At 34.1% G+C, this 20,306-nt stretch overlaps 1 protein-coding gene across 4 annotated transcripts in view; it reads left to right on the top strand.

Annotated features, from left to right (window-relative positions):
* Window positions 1–20,306, top strand: part of LOC118184436 (phosphatidylinositol-3,5-bisphosphate 3-phosphatase MTMR14-like) — a 50,805-nt gene that overhangs the window by 17,433 nt on the left and 13,066 nt on the right. For 2 of the 4 annotated variants that reach the window (XM_035354107.2, XM_085827383.1), the window contains 10 exons: window positions 920–982; window positions 1,352–1,420; window positions 5,544–5,651; window positions 5,727–5,797; window positions 9,091–9,164; window positions 14,394–14,477; window positions 14,591–14,665; window positions 16,643–16,706; window positions 17,256–17,418; window positions 17,546–17,582. In XM_035354107.2, the coding sequence (XP_035209998.1) occupies window positions 920–982; window positions 1,352–1,420; window positions 5,544–5,651; window positions 5,727–5,797; window positions 9,091–9,164; window positions 14,394–14,477; window positions 14,591–14,665; window positions 16,643–16,706; window positions 17,256–17,418; window positions 17,546–17,582 (808 nt within the window). The remainder of the gene's footprint in view (window positions 1–919; window positions 983–1,351; window positions 1,421–5,543; window positions 5,652–5,726; window positions 5,798–9,090; window positions 9,165–14,393; window positions 14,478–14,590; window positions 14,666–16,642; window positions 16,707–17,255; window positions 17,419–17,545; window positions 17,583–20,306) is intronic. The other 2 variants (XM_085827381.1, XM_085827382.1) reach the window with 2 other exon arrangements.

Here is a 20,306-nt window from a genome sequence, read left to right as displayed (position 1 = left end):
AGGCAGAGAAATTTCCTGATAACACTAAAGTATTGTATGGATATTTTCTAATACTCAACCAAAGCGGGCCTTCCCTTCCGCTGTTCCCAAACGTTTAATTTCCCTACTTTCTGTATTGATTAGCAGTGTCGGCTGCCTTAACTTTTGCAGCTGGATTCGAATTCCGAAGGCCTAGGTGTTTGCATAGTCTTTGCTGAATGAGAATACTTTAAATAAAGTCTAGATGGAAATCCTTTCGAGAGATTGATGGCAGGGCAAGAGGGATACAAGGCCCTTGCATCCGTGTCTCTAGGTCATTTGTCAAAGTTGGAGCTGGGCTGAGGAAACATGCTGTTGTACATAAGGCTTCGAACAATTGCAAACAGAACCTTCTGCTTCTCGACACAATGAATTGGTGGATTAGAAAAGTTGGTAATTTTTAAAAATTAGTTACATTGTGATGACTATCTAAAATCTATTTACTATCTATAACAAAGCTATCAAAAATTCATACTTGAAAACGAGCAATATTTGAAATTTTCAGTGTAGATCATAACGATCAACAAGAATTGACTTAATGCACAAGTGCAAGTAATTTATAATAAGTATATAACTCACTATGAACTTTCTGTACCTAAAAATACGTCAAAATGGATGAAACATCTAAAAATAGATGAAAACACTTTATCGCCCTTCGCAAAGAGGTCATTTCTTTAAAGACAGCCGTCGAGTGCTTAATCAAATTACCTAACCTAAAGCTTGAATTTTATTGCTAATTGTGACTACTTTTAAGGGAAAAATTGATTTCATAAATCCTTTGAAATATTTTCATTGTTAATAATCTGACTAAAAAGTATTGTTTCTTCACTCAGTGTCTGAAAGCTTTATTAGTTTTTCAATTAAAAATGACTAAACAATATCGATGTCTTTCCTTTTGCAGGATTAGTCATCCACTTGATCCTGAGTACAGAGAAATTTTTAAGCTTTCAGAATATATAGCGGAGTAAGTAAATTTTCAAATTAAAATTTTAGTACTTTAAATACTTCGTTAAAACAGCAAAACTAGTTCATTTCAGCCTTTATTAGCTGAACCAGCTCACTACATCGCATAATATCATAAACCAGTTTCCACATGCTCTACGGTTTCTTATGAGGATTGCCATCCATAACCTTGCTAACCGTAAATTGTCTATTCCAAATGAGCTTAAGATGCGTATCTTTTCAAAGCGCATTGCAGATAAAGTTTTAAATTGAAGTCTTCTAACGTGTGAAAATTCATTTACAACTAAAATTCTTCATGAAATGTCTAGACGTTTTTATGAATTTTGTAATTAAAACCTAATTATTTACACACTTGTATATTCTTTTGCAGCTACTTGCTAAATATGGAAGACGACTTTGAATACGAGGTGAATATTCCGACTTCAGTCTATATATTGTTGTAAGTATATTTAAACTATTTCTACTGCTGCGATTCCCAGCCGGTAGGTGACTACCATAGCGATGGGCCCGAGATCGAATCCCGGAGAAGACATGGTTGTAGCTATCCGTTCCTTCAAAGGAGGCAACGGTAGCCACCTATTGGGTATTTCCACAATGAAATGGCTACAACATTCGGCCTTGTAATGGTGCAAAGCCATTAAAAAAATTCTTCACCTGAAATTTCTAAATAGCTAAAAAATCCATAAAATTATTAAAAAGCCATAAAATTCTTTTCCCCTACTGTTTTGATTATGCTGAAAAAATGTCTCCGCAGTTTACTGATATGTAGCCTAGGTAATAGCCAATACAATAATACAAGATTAGAAAAGCTTGATCATTTTGCTATAATTTATTGATCATCAACTTTAAAACTCTTGTAAATTGTTCGATGCAAATGATCAAAGTTCTGTAACATGGTTTCTATTTTCAATACGGAATTGGAACTAATTTTAGCCAATGAAAACAAACATGGCTGTCATCTTTTCGAAGAATAACTTAAAGCTTAATATTACTTTATTATAATAGAATAATTATAATTGAAAATTGTCGGAATTCTTCCTATCAAGTGACTTTTGTCCTTTGGATAAACCTTTCTCGTACACATTAATTGTCGCATATTTCCTCTAATTTTAGTATCGCGTGCTCACTTTAATAAGAAAATCGGGGTTTAGAACTTACAAAAATATCTTCCATATAAATTATGCAAGTAAGAATAATTTAAACTCTCAACCATGACCGATTAGACGTTTTCTTCAATGAAATTTTTAAATCAAAAATCGAATTTAATTTTGCTATTTCCATTGAATTTTGGATACTCTTTTGTTATCGGGACCGGATTCAGAACTGTATGTATGTATGCATGTATGTATGAAAGTACGAGTTCATTTAATGCATGAAGATACATACATATATTTGTGTGCATACACATGTGCACACATACATATACTTCTGAATGCAGTCCTGATAACAGAGTACCGACTTTTATGCAATAATTTTTATTCTGAACTTTTTGCATATTTTAGTTATCAGAAATATTAAGTAACTTCCTTTGTACTTAAAGCCGGGCCCACCAGCGGCCGAGCGATAAAAAAGTCGCTGAACACTGGTAGTTCGGTCCGAGGTTCGAATCCCGCGAACGGGCTGGCTGCATGGGTGTTTTCGTGGTTTTCCCCATGTGTAACGTGTATACGAGCCAGTTTCCCTTAGAAAGTCCTCCACGAAAGGCATCCCTCCTCTTAGGCAGATAGCCCTAGTGTGCTTTGCCATAATTAAATACACCACACCACACCACTTAAAGCCGGATTCCAATCATTTTCTTTGGCGTCTCTTTTAGCTGAACGTACATGACACCGTAATTGGATTTTAAGTTGTTACTTAACATGTATTCTTTATAATCAATATTAATCTGATCAGGTTCCTTTTTTATGATGTAAGCAAGGATTAAAATCATACAAAAGAGATCAAGCATCCAGCTCTTTTCTTCTGTGGCCCACCAGTTGCTGAACATCGGTAGTTTAACCTGAGTTCGATTCCAGTGAAATGGACTGTATACACGGACGTTGTTGTAAATTTCCCAATGTGTAATATAAATACTGTGCAGTTTCTTTTGTAGGCAAATAGTCCTCGCGTGCCTGATCAAATAAAAACTTTTATTTTTACAAGCAGTTGGACACTTGGTCATTAGGTATCCACCAGGTATGGCAGAACCCAATTAGCTGTCTCATCATCGAAAATTTTTCATAGGGTGCACCACATGGAATAATTAACTACACCTGCCAAGGGTAGTAAAAGGTTGTTGCAGCGAAACCTTATGTGGAAATCAAACCTCCGCTATTCACTATATCGTCAACAGCGATATTCGCCCGATTTTTTTCCTTTACTGCTACAGAAGAACGGGGTTTATTTACGAGTAATATTCATGCGAATGAATGCTATTACTTACATTATTTCTTTATTCATTTGGAAATCAAGCTCCTAGGTACAGCCTGCTGCAAAATAAAAGGAAAGTAATAGTTCTAAGATAGTTTACGTAAACCTCTAAGTACCTTTTTTAAATGAAATTTGAATTTAGATTTTGCAGTATAGCTCATGGATCTTCCTTTGACACGGCTTCAAGTGGTAAGAAGGGATTCCGTTGAACTGAGATTTTAATACGCGTATCTCAACTTTTATAAACAAATCTTTCAATTCTATTTCCAAATACTATCGGAAAGACTAATTTTTTGTAAAATATATTTAGTTATTAAATGGACAGTTACTCATTCTAACTGAAAAAGTTTAATCTTCTTTTATATAAAAATCAATAATTTTTGTAAAGATTAGTTTAACTGCTTTTTAGCTCTACAGAAAGTACAATGTGCGGCAGTGGAATCGAGACTGAACTGAAATAAAGTGCAACCAGAAAGGGTATCAGCATTTTGACTATTTACTGAGAAATGAACCAACAGCGGCAGTCGTGGTTGGGGGCTGAATTGTAAAGAGGTACAAGGAATTTTAGTTGTGATGGAGCTGTTTACCGAAGAGCAATATGCTTTTTCCGTACGGGCATTTTATCGAAACAATTTTATCGTGATAGCATGCCATCAGTATTGCGCGCATTACCATTTCCGATACATTAGCTTATCTAGCCCTGATGTTATTAGAAAATGAATTCGAATGTTTGAAACTACTGGCTTTACAGTGAAAATGCACAAACCGAGCCGTTTACGATCTGTAAGGAATACTGCAAACATCGAAGAGATACGACAAATGGTTATAGAGGATCTTTGAGAAAATGAAGTCGGACGACTAATGTTAAAAAGTCATATTTAAATAACATTTTGAACAAAGACTTGCATCTCCATGCTTATAAAATAAAAGTGGTGCAAGAATTAAAAGCAACGGATTGCAGTGCATGACTTGGTTCTGTCAACGAGATCTTGAGATGATGGAACGGTTTTATGAATTCGATTACATTTTACTTAGCAATAAGGCTAATTTTCATCTCACGGCCATGAAGAGAAGCAAAATTTCAGGTACTGATTTGACAGTAATCCTCTCAGAATGCATGAGTCTACTGCACAGCCCCAACGATCTAACGGTTCAGGATTTGTCCATTTTGACCCTCGAAAATGTGCGATCCATTGAAGCTCCAAAGTGGTCGTATGGGCTTCAATAGATCGCACATTTTCGAGGGTCAAAATGGGCAAATCCTGAACCGTTAATACTCAGCTATATTATGCAATTGCTGCGACAGTTTTTTATGCCATCTCTGCAGCAGTTTCAAGGCTTTCATTAAAAGAACTTGTTTTCAGCAAGATGGTGCCCCATGCCACACATTAAATCAGGCAATCGAAACTGGTCAACAGTTATTTTCGAATAAAGCGATTTCAAGAAGAGCTAATATTAATTGGCATTCTAGAATCTCCGATTTATCTCCTCTGCATTATTTCCTGTAGTTTCTTTAAAAGTAAAGTCTACGAGAATAATCCAGCAGATTCAAATCAAGGCGCAGTTAAGATTGATCTACAGGGAAATGTGTGGACGCGTTATTATTAATCTTCGTTTTTGTTTTGGAGAGTGCGTGCAATGCAACGGACTTCGTTTAGACAGCATCGTTTTCGGCTCATAAACTTTCACTGTCTGTACACTACGTTTTCATAAAGGTTCATAGAAATTTTTGGTTTTTATATATACACAAATTATACTGCTCATACTCTTTTTGATGACCAAATATGATAAAATTGAATAATTTACATTAAAAACAAAGAATCGCTTCTCTATTTTTAGATAGAGAATGTACTTTCAGAAACCTATATTTAAATGAATGCTTAGTAAATTATTAGCTTTATTTCTGTAACAAAACGTACTTTTGAAAAATATTCAACATAAATTTAAATTTCATGTAAATCGGTACATTCAGAATTTCAAGTTATAAATTTATAGCAAAAAACTTGCACTATGTAATTATCGATAGCATTTAGCTTTTAATTACCTCAAACACGAAATTTCTGTAGCTTAATCTTTTTAAGTAATCAAACGTTTTATATATTAAAATTTTTTTACATGTTCCTGAAGATCATTAACTCGTCTTTCCCTTTCAGAAGTGCTCAGCTAATGGAAGAAATGAAAAAGGATATAGAGCTCCTCAAATATTTGGGAGTGCGTTATCTATGTGATGTAAGGGCAAAAAAAGTGGAATGTCCGAAGGCGTAAGTTATTCAGCTGTTTCTCTGTAAATCTAAAGAATCTCGCTATTGAATTCTAACACTTGGCCTGTTTTGCAGACTGCGTTCTGTCGAAAACATTGGAAAGGAGCATTACAAAGTCTTCAGAATTTCACAACTACCATATCCAGGTGAGTTAAATTGCTATATAAGCCAACTTTAATATTTCATTTAGATTTTACACAATAAGGTACAAATAGGATTTTCAAACTGAGTTCAATTTCATAACTAAACTGTTAGTCTGACCGAAACTGCTCATTCTAGTTACGAAAGATACCTAAGAAAACTTCTAAGGACATGATACAAAATAATCGTTAAGTAAGCATAATGCATTCATAGTTTAGGGCAAACACTTATAAAGTTCCAATAGTATTTAGTGAGCATACCGTATTAATAGGCCCACCAACGGCCAAGCAGTTAAGTCACTGAACACTGGTAGTTCGGTCCGAGGTTCGAATCCCGCGAACGGGCTGACTGCATGTGTGTTTTCGTTGTTTTCCCCATGCGTAACGTATATACGAGCCAGTTTCCCTTAGAAAGTTCTCCACGAAGGCATCCTTTCCCTTAGGCAGATAGCCCTAGTATGCTTTGCCATAATTAAATGCACACACCGTATTAATAGAGCAGATGTCTTTTACCCCTTCATACCACCTTGTCTCTTATTACCTCAAATAATAAAAAAAAAAAAAACTCGAGAATTTCACATGTTTATGTTGAGGAAATTAAAACAAAATTTTCTTAAATGAGGACGTTGCAAACTTCATTCTTTTTAACGTCTTCGTTAACTGGAGCAAAGGTTTTGCGAAGTTTTCGATGTCTTGCATGTAAAACTCTTGGCGTTTTGAGTTATTACTTTGCATGTTTCAGGAGTAGTTTTATCAAAGACTAATAATTGGAGCTCCTGTTGCATTTGATCCTCGATTAAACTCGAAGAGTAAAATGTGCCAGAACTCTTCAACTTGGTATCCACTTTGATGTTACTTTGATGTTGGTATCTTGTTTTGTCTGCAAAATAGACAAATATGCTGAAAATCGAAATCTCGTTTTTACGAATATACAGCTACTGATTAAAGAACAACGTGCAACGAATTCTTGAGAACTTAGTGTCTCCTGTATATAAAAACGCTATGAACTTGTATACGCAACTAGTACAATGAATAGATACACAACAGTTAAGATCAGACCAGCTGGACTTCGGAAACTTCAGGAACATCCAACTGACATTTAGTACCATAATGAAAATTGAAATAGCTATCATTTTCCTTTAAAGCTTTCTCAAAGTTTTTCATAAAGTTCTTCCTTGAAGTTTGGTTTTCAAACTGATATTGCATCTTGAAATATAATACAAATTTCATGATGTTTGCTAGAATTTCTATTATTTAGTCTAGTCTTTCAGAAAGGAGTATAACTAAATAGATACAAAATTTCTTTCGAGAGGTTGATGACAATACAAGACATTCGTTTATCATACGAAAATTTCAGTCATTTGATTGAAATGCGACTTGAAGGTTTTATGTGAACACTGCTTTAGAAAATCCAATCTTTCGCATTTATGAAAACAAATGGTTCTGAAATCGGGATTATAACTTCAGAAGAAACTTTCTCACTGTTAATCAGTACTGCACAAGAGGACATCAGGTTAAATATTGTAGTTTTGTTTTTAGTGCCTGTTAAACAGTGGAAGGAAAAATTTCTATGTTCTTTCTGTTCAACTGAAGACTGAAGGATACTTACTGCCAAACGTGAAAAGTTGGAGTGAAATCTGACTGGAAAGGGGACTGGTAACATTGAACTGATACACAACTTTGTGAAAGGAAAGACTGCATTATTAAGTCCAAAATAAACACAAAAACAAATATAAAATCCTATTATTCACGTCGACAGTTGCAATGTTTCATTTTTAGTTGGACTCTATAGAATACTATCATGAACCACTTACGAGAATCTGTTACAGAATTCTATTTAAGAAAATAAACATTAAACTTCAACTTCTTTAGATCTTTTAGAACTGGGACTCTGTTTTCTATAAATTAGATCAAAGATCTACAGAAGTCCATAAAATTTCAGATGTAGCTTCTAAAATTAAGCATAAGTATTTTATAACGTTCTGTGTATTTTGTAAAGGAGTCAGTTGAAAGAATTATACTGAATATTGATGGCAAAATTGATAATTTTATGCATTTGGAAACAAAATTCAAAATACAGCACCAAAAAATTGGGCCTTTTTTGCACTAAAACCTTGTAAAGATTATGATCCGAAGCATAATGCTCATATTTTTAAATTGTGGATTTTATATAGCTATCCCTTTATGATCAAAACTTGTGTTTAGTGCAGTGTTCAATCTTGCCGAGCGTATTTCCAACAGAAATGCACTCAAAAGAAAACTCCACGAAATGGGAAAAAATAGAAGCAAATATGAATCAAAATCTTGCAAATATAAATAAAAAAAGCCATGCATAGAAGACTAGGCGTATTCATGAAAAGGGTCGCTCAGTAGCAATTTTTAATTTTTAAAAATGTTTGTGTGCCCCGTTTCATTTTTGATTATTAAATTCTCGTTTGTACACGAAAAATGTAAAATTAGCATTATTTTTAATAAGTTTTTGATTTTTTAGCTTTTTAATTTAAAATATCGTATGTAATAAATATATTTAAGTATTTATTCTTTTAAAAAATGTCTAAAACTTGTTCTACCCCTATACCTTTTCAACTCACTATTATGTAGTAAGTTATGCAGTCTGATCTCAACTTGGTTCTGTGAGCTGTTAATCGCTTGTGCAAACCTGCTTAAAGAAAACTAAATTTTTTAATTCGTTCAATTCATTTAAGAAAGGACAGGTTCTTGCATTCCTGTTATTAACTTTCTGTGAATGGTTCATACCGAATACTTTAATTTCATCAATTATATTAATATTCAACTGTTTCCATCACTCCCTTCCAGGTAAAAGTTATGCAATCCTATGCATTTAGAAAGTCCTCCAAGAAGGCATCCCTTTCCTTAGGTAAATAACCCTCCAGTGCTATGCCATAATCAAATAAACCAAACCTACAAGCGTATGAAATTTATCCATGGGGGATTGACCAGTATTCAGAATCGCGACAAGTTAAGCAATCAGAATGAAATATTTGTTAACATTCTTGAAATCATAATCGAAGCTCACCAGCGACCGAGCAGTAAAAGCCACTGAATTTTGGTAGTTCGAGTCCTGGCAAACAGGCTGGCTGCATGGGAGTTTACTGGGTTTTCCCCCTGTGTAACGTGGATACGAGCTACTTTACGTTAAAAAGACCTCCCCGGGACATCCGTCCCTGTCCGTGCAGTACCTCAAGGTGGAGCACGTAATAAGCTAAAAAAGTCGTAATCGAAAAATATTAGGTACTCTACGATCTGAATTTAAAAGTAATTCGTTGAATCTTTTCCAGATTACCAGCTTTTTAAAGCGTACACTGCAAAAAATCGGAACCCTGTGGGATTAAAGTTCAAATGGAGAAAGAAGGTATGTTTCGTTCTATGTATTAAAGTTTTCATTAATCTTAACGTGGACTGAATTGAGTATTATTCACATTTCAAGTATAGATCTTAACAAGGTTAAGATTTTATTCGGTTTCCAGATTCCCTTGAAGGGGCTTTCTGGGTGAAATGGTAATATATACTTAACCAATTCCATTTGTTCATACATGTAAGCAGTTCTTGGGTGATAGGCGATACTCGCTCATACATTAATTAAATATATTACCTTTGACATTTAACGACTACGAGAGTTTTGGCAACCGTAATTTTTCCGAATTCTTGTGGAAATAATTTTTATTTTATTCCTGTTCAACTCCCTAGTTCTGAGCACGCAACGTTAGAACTATTCGAGCAAATGCATAACTGCACTTCGTCATTTTTGGGTAACTTTTAATCCGAGGAAAGTTCTCAAGACAACTTTTATTAATATAGAATTGGTTTTTACTGTATTTTGCTTAAAGCTTTTAAATGAAGTGGAAACAATCCATTATTTCTAGATGTGGGAATATTTTACCTGAAATTCGCACCGATGAACTTGACGGAAACCTTATGTTAATAACTGCCGATAAAGTGATCGAATAAGAATTGGGAGTTAGTTCAACAGAAGTTCCTTGCGTCCTTATTCAACGAGGTCATACGAAAGTAGAGAAAAGCTGCGGAGAATAATATTCTAATATTTTGAACGAGATTACTTGAGAATAACCGTTGGTAATCAGACCCTGTTTATTTCCTGTCGTCGCTGAAAGGCGCCAACAGATTATCATCGAATACCTTTTAATGCGCAAGTGCAATGTAAACTAGATTAACAGTGAAATATTTAAAAATTTTCGAAATAAGTTTTATACATTGTAAACATCTCCAAAGTGTAACTAATCACATTTTGACAAGTTAATGGACTAGAATTTAAATAATCACTTTCCGAGCAAGCCCCTTTTATTAATAGGACTTTTGGGCATTATTACATGAATTGACCATGATTTTAGCATTCTAAGATATAGTAAAAGAATTGATTTCAGAGAAATTCATAATATTTTTCTCTGGATGTGCATAGACTAGCCCCCCTCAAAAGAACTGCTTCAGATTATAATGCTGCACTTGATAATTTAGTTTCCTCCGAGATGAATTTTTAACGCGAAAACTAATGTTTTGCTTGCTCACATTTTATTGACAGCAAATGAGTGAACAAAAATGAAACATTTACAGATATGCAAGAATGCCCACATACGTAGTACTAAGCAATTATTGGTAAATTTAGAAGGAAGCTTTAATGTATTCTGGCAACGCGGATTCTTCTCAGTTTTTTGCAAACGTGTTGCAAGTTCCTATAGCAGATTTAGGCATGATACGCTGAAGAGTTTCAAGTTCCATTTTGTAAGGATAACGGCTTCTAATTTAACTCGTATACAAAAATTTTGTTTGGGTGAAATATGCATGAGCTACAGTAGTTACTTAGCTATGAGAGCTTACTAAACGACGGGATTTCAGCCAATTCACTAGAATTTTGATAGTCGTTGAAAAGGAAACTGAATAACGTTGAAGTCGACACATATATGCAATGAATTACTATAGTCCCACCAGCGGCTGAGCGGTAAAGTTGCTGAACACTAATAGTTCTGTCAAGGGTCCGAATCACGGCGAATGGACTGGCTGCAAGGGCATTCTCGTGGCCTTTTCATGTGTAACGTGTATACGAGCCAGTTTTCCTTAAAAAGTTCTCCACGAAAGCATCCTTTCCCTTGGACATATAGCTCTTGAGTACTTTGCCATAATTAAATAAATGAAACCAAACCATGTGTAATGAATGCAATAATATGGCATGGATGCAATAAATTTCCCAAAGTCTTGTGATAGATGGTATCGAGGAAGGTTACCTAAGTGGGACATTCGCTTATATCCGGGTTGACGTCTACTTTTAAATACAAAATAGGATCGCAGACTTAAAAAAATCATTTAGGAAAAAGTTTTTAATAAAGAATGTGGCTTACATCTATCAACACAAAATATTAAATTTGCACCAAAAGCAAAGTAATTTCGATACTGATTGCTTCATAAGATTTAACAAACTCGTCTGTCTTTTTACCACTAAAATATTTTCATAACAAGAAATAATACTTTCGTTATAGCTAAAACGCGTTCCTCCTTAGTCTGCGTTCTTCAAAATGTATAACCCTTTTGAAGTTCAGCCGACGTCATCTCTCATGCTTACGATTCCCATGTTTTTCTGATGGATCTGAAGCGTTGACTTCTTCAGTAGTGGTTTACGTGAACTCATTTTGGTTGACGTTTCGTTCGCGAAATTTCTCTAGAGGAAAACTAGAAATCGAATTTATGCATGGAACTTCTGTTGTAGAAAGTCTCCATATTTTTGTGTACTGATAAATACGGGCAAAATGATCTGCAAGGTGGGTAGCAGGATACGAAGCGGGAGGGGAAATAAGATTTGGTATCCTAGGCAAGGACTATCTGATTAAGGAGAGGGATGCTTTCTGGAGGGATTTCTAAGGAAACTGGATCGTATGCACGTTACACATGGGAAAAACTACGAAAACGCCAATGCAGTCGGGTCATTCGCCTGGAATCGAACCAAGATCGGAACTACCAGTGTTCAGCGACAACTATAGGAACGCCCGGCCGTTGGTGGGTACGGGAAAATAAGGAAATGCGTAACTTCAAGTTCATGTTAATCGACGTTTTAATGTATTAAATTTTGATAATTTTTAACTTTAAGCGTATCAAAATTATCTTTAAAGAGCGTTTTATTATTTAGAATTATAAAACTATCTGTACTTACACTTGCGATCTGTACTATCTGTACTCAAATGGACTTTGCGGGAGATCGTGAACTCAATACTATAATGCAGCGGTTCTGAATCTTCTGACTAAAGAGTACCACCTATACAGAAATTGAAAAACTTTAGTACTACCACTACATTTTACAATGATTTTTTTCCATAGAAATATTAAAAAAAATTTTGACATTTGTAGAATTATTCGCTATTGTATTAAATATGCACACACAAAAAATATCAGTTTAAAAATTGCTTACCATTTTAATTATCGAAATTTAAGTTCTAGTACTTTAATTCTAAAATGAAGTGTGGAATTTGTGCCTGTTTAAGAGATTAATTTCTTTGTCTGCCTTATTTCGCTTAGTTTTAACTGTAAAATAGGATGCACCTTTAATTTTGTTCTGTATTTATTTTTCAAATATAACATGGAAGAAAATCCTTGTTCACACAAATAGGTTATATAAAAAGGTAATAAAGATTTAATAGCTTTATTTAAAAATTTTTTTTCGGTTCACCAAAATTTAACGAGTGTTTTATTTTTGAAATCTTCAGTTAGAGTTCAATCACAGGAAATTTCTATTAATTTTTAATTTTCTTCACGATTTCATTTTTAAATTTCTTAAAACTTCAGGTGCATTTGAACAAAAGGGACTTCTAATCCAATTTTCGTTTCCATAATCCTCGGGAAAATACATGTTGAAGCTATTTATTAATGGAAAACGATGATTTTTGATGTCTGATGCTAGTTTTTCATTTATTTTCAACTTATTTTCGGTTACTAGCTTCCAAAACTTTTAGTTTCCAAAGCTTTTTCACTTGAAGAAAAAACTTTCGTTACTTGTCTGCTGTTTTTGAACTGCGATAATTTCCTCTTAAAATATTCTTCAGATTTATCCTTTACATTGACATGCTTAGATTCAAGATGTCTTTTAAGAAACAATGGTTTCATATTTTGAGTGGATAATTGTTCAACGCAAATAGCACAATGAAGTTGAGGATCCATTCCAAGTAAACCCAAATAAGACTACCCTGGATCAATCACCTGTCAATCCTCACCATTCCTCCCTTTCGAATATTCAGGTTTGCTTTATTCTTTTTTCACAAATATTTAAATGCACTCTTACGAGCTCTTCAAAACCAAACAACGATACTATCAAATCGCATAGAAAAATAGGGAGTACAAAGCAACAAGAAGATAAATACCTGCTGTTACAGATAACAGATCGACGTAAAAAAATGATTCTAATTGAAAATAGAGCAATAAGAGCCCCTAAATGGTCACGATATGCTAATAAATCATCAAACGAATTATTGACATACTGTTATCTTTTTATAAGAACTTACTTTTATTTCTTATTAAATAGAACACCCATTTCTCCTTTTAAAAAATCATTTATGACAAATTTTGTAATGTCTATGGTAAATAGAATATTTGTGAAAGTAAAAACGGATTATTTTGCTAAAGTCTGAGCGGCTCTTGACTCTGAACAAAGCTCAGATCGCATAAATTTACGAGTGTTCAAGAAAAAACTTAAACAGGATGTTGCGATATTTAATTTTTTAATTTAATAGTTAAAAATAATTTGTTTCTTTGCATACCACCTATTTTTCTCTTACGTACCACTGGTCGAGAATCGCTGACATTCTAAAAGCAATTCATATACTAGCTTAAAAATTTCGTGTCGCGTAGCCTTTAATATTAAGGCGAAAATTTACTTATCAGGCGTTATTTTTTATGTTATGTCCTTATAGTCACTATTGATCATCTTGTTGCATATGTTGCAAGTGCGAAAAGATTACGGAATGCACTATTGAAACAATTCGCCGCTAAATTTATTATGTTGCTTAAGGATCACTACCATTATACACTAAATTTTTAATCTTGCTGCAGGGTGCATCCGGTTCGAAGGTTCTTAATAGGTCACTTTTGATGTAGTCGTGTAGTAACTTAAAAAGTGCGTAGCACTTCTTTAGTGTCAAGTGTGCTGTAATAAAATAGTTTTCATAAAATCCTTAATCTAAAACTTAATAAAAATAATAGGTTAAACCTAAAAAATTTGAAACGAATAATTAACGTGATATTAAATGGCGGATGGTAGTTTACTAAATTATAAAATAGAATTTGAATGTAATTTAAATATATTTGACTGTACAGTCGAAAATCTAGAAGCTAAAATTCGCATCGAATTGCTTCTTTACTATCGTACTTACTGTACAGTTTGAGAGCGCAAATAATTCACTTGAAAAAAATTATTTTGTGACAAACGCAAACCTAATTAAAATTTCAAATACTTTAAAAATTTCATTTCAATCCAGATGAGATTCCCGAGCACTTGTGTAGCGATCTTGTTAGTATAGAAATTAAATATGAGAAAAATGTAGCGATTTAAAACTGTTTTACTTGTATGCCTCTAATTTTTTTGCAGAACAAAATAAAGCTTGAAATAGAAAAATCTGGTAAGACCTTGAAAGATGAAAGACTTCGTCGAATTGATTACAGTAAATATCAGGTAAGCACTTTAACTTAGTAAAGGATTACTTATATTTTCAGTTAAAATTGAACAATTTTAATTTGTTGAATTGTAATATTTTTTCATATTCTTAATACAGTCCATTTTTTTAGAATGCAAATATAAAACTGAAAGTGCCTCATAAAGACAATTTAAGCCCATTCAGAAGAAAACTTAAGAAATACCAAGTAAGAACCTTCACCTTAAAACCACTTGCGCTACGACTAAACTTCACGGTTGCGGTGCCGTGCGCTACAGTATAACAAGCGGTAAAGTGTCTCATTTACGCCGCTCCGCGCCTGCGAGAACAATCCAGAGCTGTAACTCGAGAAATAAACAATCTCGTTGTTAGGCGACGTGTGCACCACGTTATTTTCATTTTTGCGATAAATGCCTTTCGACGTGGTGTTCACGTCACTCGCGGTTTGAGACAAAAGCATCTCGACGTGCGTAGCACGTCTTTTTAGCGCAAGTGGTTAAATAAAAGGCTTGCATTGTTATTTCACACTCTAAAATTCTCAAATTTATCCTCATCTCCGTTCTTATCTTAGATGATAAAATAGTACTATAACACTAAGAAATTTCAAAGAGTTATCTCAAATGTTAGGAGTTTCATTCTTAAACTTTATTCAAATTAAAGTATTACGTAAGAATCACTAGAGCAACTAATCCACTGGCGGGCGATCGGTAACACCTTTGAATACTATTATTTCCAGGACGGACTGACATCATAACGGACTGGCTGCATGGATATTTTACGCACTTGTAGCATGAATACGTGGCAGTTTTTCTTAGAAAAATGAACAGTGTCGAATGATTACAACTGCTGAATACTGGTGGTAGCTCTGCCTGCTTTGTATTCGATCCCAGGCTAACGGGCTGACTGCATGGTTTATTTTCCCCATGTTATAACGTGAATACGAGTCAATTACCATTCGAAAGGCCTCCACGAAGACATCTCTTCTTTTAAGCTTGTAGCCTTCGTGGCTTTCCATATTCGGTTAATGTAATTCTCCCTTTAGGTCGATAACGTTCGGGTGTTTTATGATAATTTATGCCAGTACGTAACTATTTAACCAAAATGTTAGTAAAACTGTGTCAATCTGAAAACACTTTTTGTAGCCATAATTATGCAACTGCTACAAGAATAGTTTTTATATAACTTTCCTGGTGTCCTTTTCAATTTTTCTTCCAATTATTTTCTCATATGGACTCGAGCATATCGATCCAGATGTTTTCAGCAATCCTTTATAAACTTAATACACTCGGTGATCATCAGTCATTAATTACGAATCTTTAACCATTTCCCATTTCACTTGATAGTTCTTTGTTATTTCTTCGGCTCAACAATGAATCGCAAGGCGGTCAAAAAAAAAATTGCTTTCCACGAAATAAACATCTATGGCTGATGTTCTTTTAGGCATTTTTCAACTGCACAACTCCATGGAAGTCTTCATTGTAAATTTTCATTTGTTAACTATTCTCAAAGAGCCTAATGGGTGGTAGAATCTTTTTTGAAGAATATAATTCCTCTTTTACTGTCTATGGTAAACTGAAAATAGTTAGCATGTTCAGGGGTGAAATATAAATCGAAAAATACAAATAGAATATATACTAGAGAATTTAAGACAAGAAGCTAGTGCAGAAGAGTCGCATGCGAAGAAACCAACCGGAAAGTGTAGTACAGGCGATTGTTAGTTATAAGCTATTTATCGCTATTGACTCAAAGATCAAGCGCCTTAAATCTTTCAAGTTTACAAAAAATTTTACAAACTACACAGATGTAATCTGCCTTAAATTGACCTTAACTACTATACAGCTATAATCTCTTCTAAAGTTTCTAAACGTTCTGTGAATTTTCTTTGATGAAGTAATAGTGAAAATATTCACTTCTCTATCTGTTGTAACTTGGAGGAAAATAATTACAAGGAAATAAGGTCTTTTTGACTTTCCTATCTGTTGAAATGCAATATTTGTGGTCTGACTTCGAGAAAAATAATTACGAAGAAATAATCTCATGAAGTGGAACTTAAAACTTCCACTGCTGTGTTTTTTTACTTGTTTTGATCTCATATATAATGCAAAACATGACCTATAAATAGTATACATTTTGCATTTTGTTGAAGTATAGTACATATTTAACATTCATAATTTTCACTTTTTAGAAATGGGATCTTGTTGATTTGACTAAACACTACTTATTACTTCTGCTGGAGTACATAATTTTCGGTGAGTACAGTTCAAAGAATTTTCGAAACATCTGAATTTCATTACAGATATTTCTCATTCAGTTAATTCAGTTCTTACTTCGCGGCAAGGCAAAAATACATAAAAATCTCTATTTTGATTAAAAATTGAGGTATAATAAAACATAAAACACCAAGTGCAATTAAAACAATTTAAAAATTATAATTATAGTTTCTACGCAAAAATAAGCAATTCGGCCAGCAGACAAGAAGGCAGATTTTACGATGCACAAAACTGTTTCCTTTTGGTCCCACTCGGCAAAAAGTCGCTGAAGGTGCAGAAAGACCTAATTCACTTTCGGCTAGGTTTCAAATATGAGCAAATATTCCTGCCATGGTAAAAACATTAGGCTTAGCCGCACTTGGACAACTTTCAAATTGTTAATTTCTACAACTATTGCATGCAGATTAAAGACATACAGACCTTAACCGTAAGAGAACAACCTAATTCAATGATTTTTTAAAGCAAAAAATGGACAATTTACCAACATATAAGAATAAAAATTATTATATTGTGTTCTTACTTTTTCAGGCAAGGGAGGCATGCTCGTACATTGCGCTGTTGGTTGGGATCGGACACCCATCTTTATTGCACTTCTACGACTGTCACTTTGGGCCGACGGTTGGATACATGTATCGTTGACACCATTACAAATGACCTATCTTACATTAGCATACGATTGGTATCTCTTCGGGTAAGTATACAGTCTACCTGTACAACTTCGTATTTCTGAAACAAAAGACAAAATACTGTAGTTTAACTACATAGATTTTAGAAAATATATTAAAATTTCTATTCTAATCTAAAAATTCTATTTGCAGGCACAGTTTACCTCATCTTCTTGAAGCAAAATGCGAGGTAATTTTTTTTTCTTTGTATGTGAATTTTTGATACTGAGATTAAATCGTTGTTTCAGAAAATTAGTATTCATAATCATCTTGCTATTCAGTAAACCATGTACATACTTCCTGCCTGTACATTAAACAGTTTGAAGTATCAGTTCTGACCCAAATACCAAATTTTTATTTTTGGGCATAGCATTACAGCATTATTTTGAATTCTGGTTAAAATAAATTTCATGTAAAACCAAACTGCAGTTTAGATTTGAAACCGGAATTAATGCTCTGGAAGTAAAAAATTCAATGAAATGTGCATTGACAGCATACTTCCATTTTTGTTCTTATGTTGGTTACAAAAAATAACAATAATTGCAATGCGCTTGCTGTAATTGACCTGAAGTAATCTCTCTCCGCTCTATATTAGCCAAGTAAAACAAATCATAAAATTCTTATCTTTCTAGAAAAGTTCGGAATAGCTAAGTTACTCATTTTTCTCACAAGAAACCAAGTACAAGTAACACTACCAAGGATCAACAACCTTGGGATTTGGCGAATCATTCGGAATATTTGTCATAATGAAACTGCAGTGAATACCCACCAACCGAGAACTTCTCTCCTGTCGTTGTATTAGAAGGGTTGATAGAAGGTGTTAAAACGATAGTTATCTTAAATGAAATTTCGTCCTGGCCTCTCGTGTTAACAAGTGAAAGGCAAAGATATGAGACTTAACCCATCATGAACACTATTCAGCTCTTAAGTTACTGCGGAAAGAAAAGATCTACACTTCTATCACCAGCCTTGTCTTTATTTTCATTTTGTCAACTTGGGTTAGTGCTAAAGATATCGATAAACTAAAAATTTTCCCAAGGGAAAAGATCTTAAAGTTGACTAAATGCAGAACTCTTTGAAATGTGTTAATTTCTTCTTAAAAGCAAGAATGAGTTGTGGGGAAACGTTTTAAGCAGGTATGGCATCGTATCTAATGGCTTCTACTTGCTTCTTTTTACACAACGCACTTCCTTGTAAAAATTAAGCTTTTTAACTACTTTTATTTCTTTCGGAAAATTTTGTCTCTGGCTCCATTCCTGAACGATTGGTTTTTGCCCATTTGTAACATGGATAAGAGGCACTTTTCTTTAGAAAGACCACGAATGCTTACTTTCCCTTGGCAGGTAGACTGGTAGTTCGGTCCGAGGTTCGAATCCCGCGAACGGGCTGGCTGCATGGGCGTTTTCGTGGTTTTCCCCATGTGTAACGTGTATACGAGCCAGTTTTCTTTAGAAAGTCCTCCATGAAGGCATCCGTCCCCTTAGGCAGATAGCCCTCGTGTGCTTTGCCATAATTAAATACACCAACACCAACACACCCTTGGCAGGTAGCTCTCGTGTCTTTTGCTTATTAGACAACCTAACCTTTTCATTTCTTTATTTGTCATAAGCTTTAGAGAAAATAATTTTTTAGCAGTTAGATCATTTAATATCAAAGGAGTTTCTTCTTATTGATTGGTCAGATCGCTGGCCACAATCCTCACCGTCTCATCGACTAGATACTCTTTTTTTTTTTTTTTAACCAGGTTGCCTTCTGCGAATTTTAGTGGAATTAACTTTAGTTTACAAGAGAGCGGTTTTAGAGCTGCTTTAGTATATGTAGAAACACGGGTATCAACGTTCATAGCATTAATTTTCTCAACACTGTAGCGCTCATATCTGTTAGACTAATAATTTAAAAGTGAAATCGAATTTTATTTAATCCGTTAAAGGCCAACATGCATGTAAAAATACATGCGCCAACGCTGCTTATTGATGATGGTTAAATTAAATATTTAAAACTAATATTACTGTAAGTAAGTTATAACCATAAAGTTTTGAAATGTCATTCCATAACTAACCCCAAGTGATGCATTTCTTACATCCAGAAAGAACTGTGAACAGCCAGATAACGAAAGTTAACTGAATACGCTAACTAACAAAGAAAAGGATTTTTTGGTGCAGGTAACACCTTTGAATATGTGTCGCCTTAGAAAACTGGTTTGGTGAGTGGTACCCTACAACAGGAAAGATCAAAGTGAGATAACGTTCTGCATGTCACTTCAAGGCATATGTAACCACTCTAAAAGTTTTCACGCGTCTTAACCTTGTATCAGTTAAAAAAAATGTAAGATTTGCTCAGGAAACTGTTTAATAAACTGCTTTAGATGCACAAAATTCATGTCCTATTGTGCTTGACCGCAAAGGACTGCTGACACTTCTGATTATTTGATGCGTGTTCGACATTTAGACAATAGACTACTTACTGTTCAGTAACACAGGTTTCAGCTGTTTCTTATCCATGATATTCGCTATATATTACTGATATTTTTCCTACATAAAAATAATTGACAAATCATTTTTCCTGCTGGAATCAAACTCTTAACGCTTCTTTATGCTAAGTTCACTGAATCAAGCGAAACGCATAAATTTATGAAAGGAATTTTAAACGTATTATACAGATGCATAGATATAAATGTCATAATAAAAGCACAAGAAAAAGACGGAACACTGTAGATGCGTGATTAGACCCATATTGTGAAGACGATTTTGATTGCGTAGTATGCTCGTAATGCTAACTTGGTAATATTTAGGCAGTCGAGGCAGTTTTAATTCCATTTTTATTTGCAACTGATATTTGTGGCTACAATCACTTGGCACTCTAGTCCTGCCTTTCCACAGAAGATTTACAGTTTTGATATTGTTGAGAGAAAGCA

The sequence above is a fragment of the Stegodyphus dumicola genome, chromosome 12 (assembly GCF_044657685.1).
Source record: "Stegodyphus dumicola isolate Sdum_Otavi_A_Nest chromosome 12, ASM4465768v1".
Taxonomy (NCBI): domain Eukaryota; kingdom Metazoa; phylum Arthropoda; class Arachnida; order Araneae; family Eresidae; genus Stegodyphus; species Stegodyphus dumicola.
Note: the sequence above shows the minus strand (reverse complement) of the source record. Positions and strands in the feature narration are given on the sequence as shown.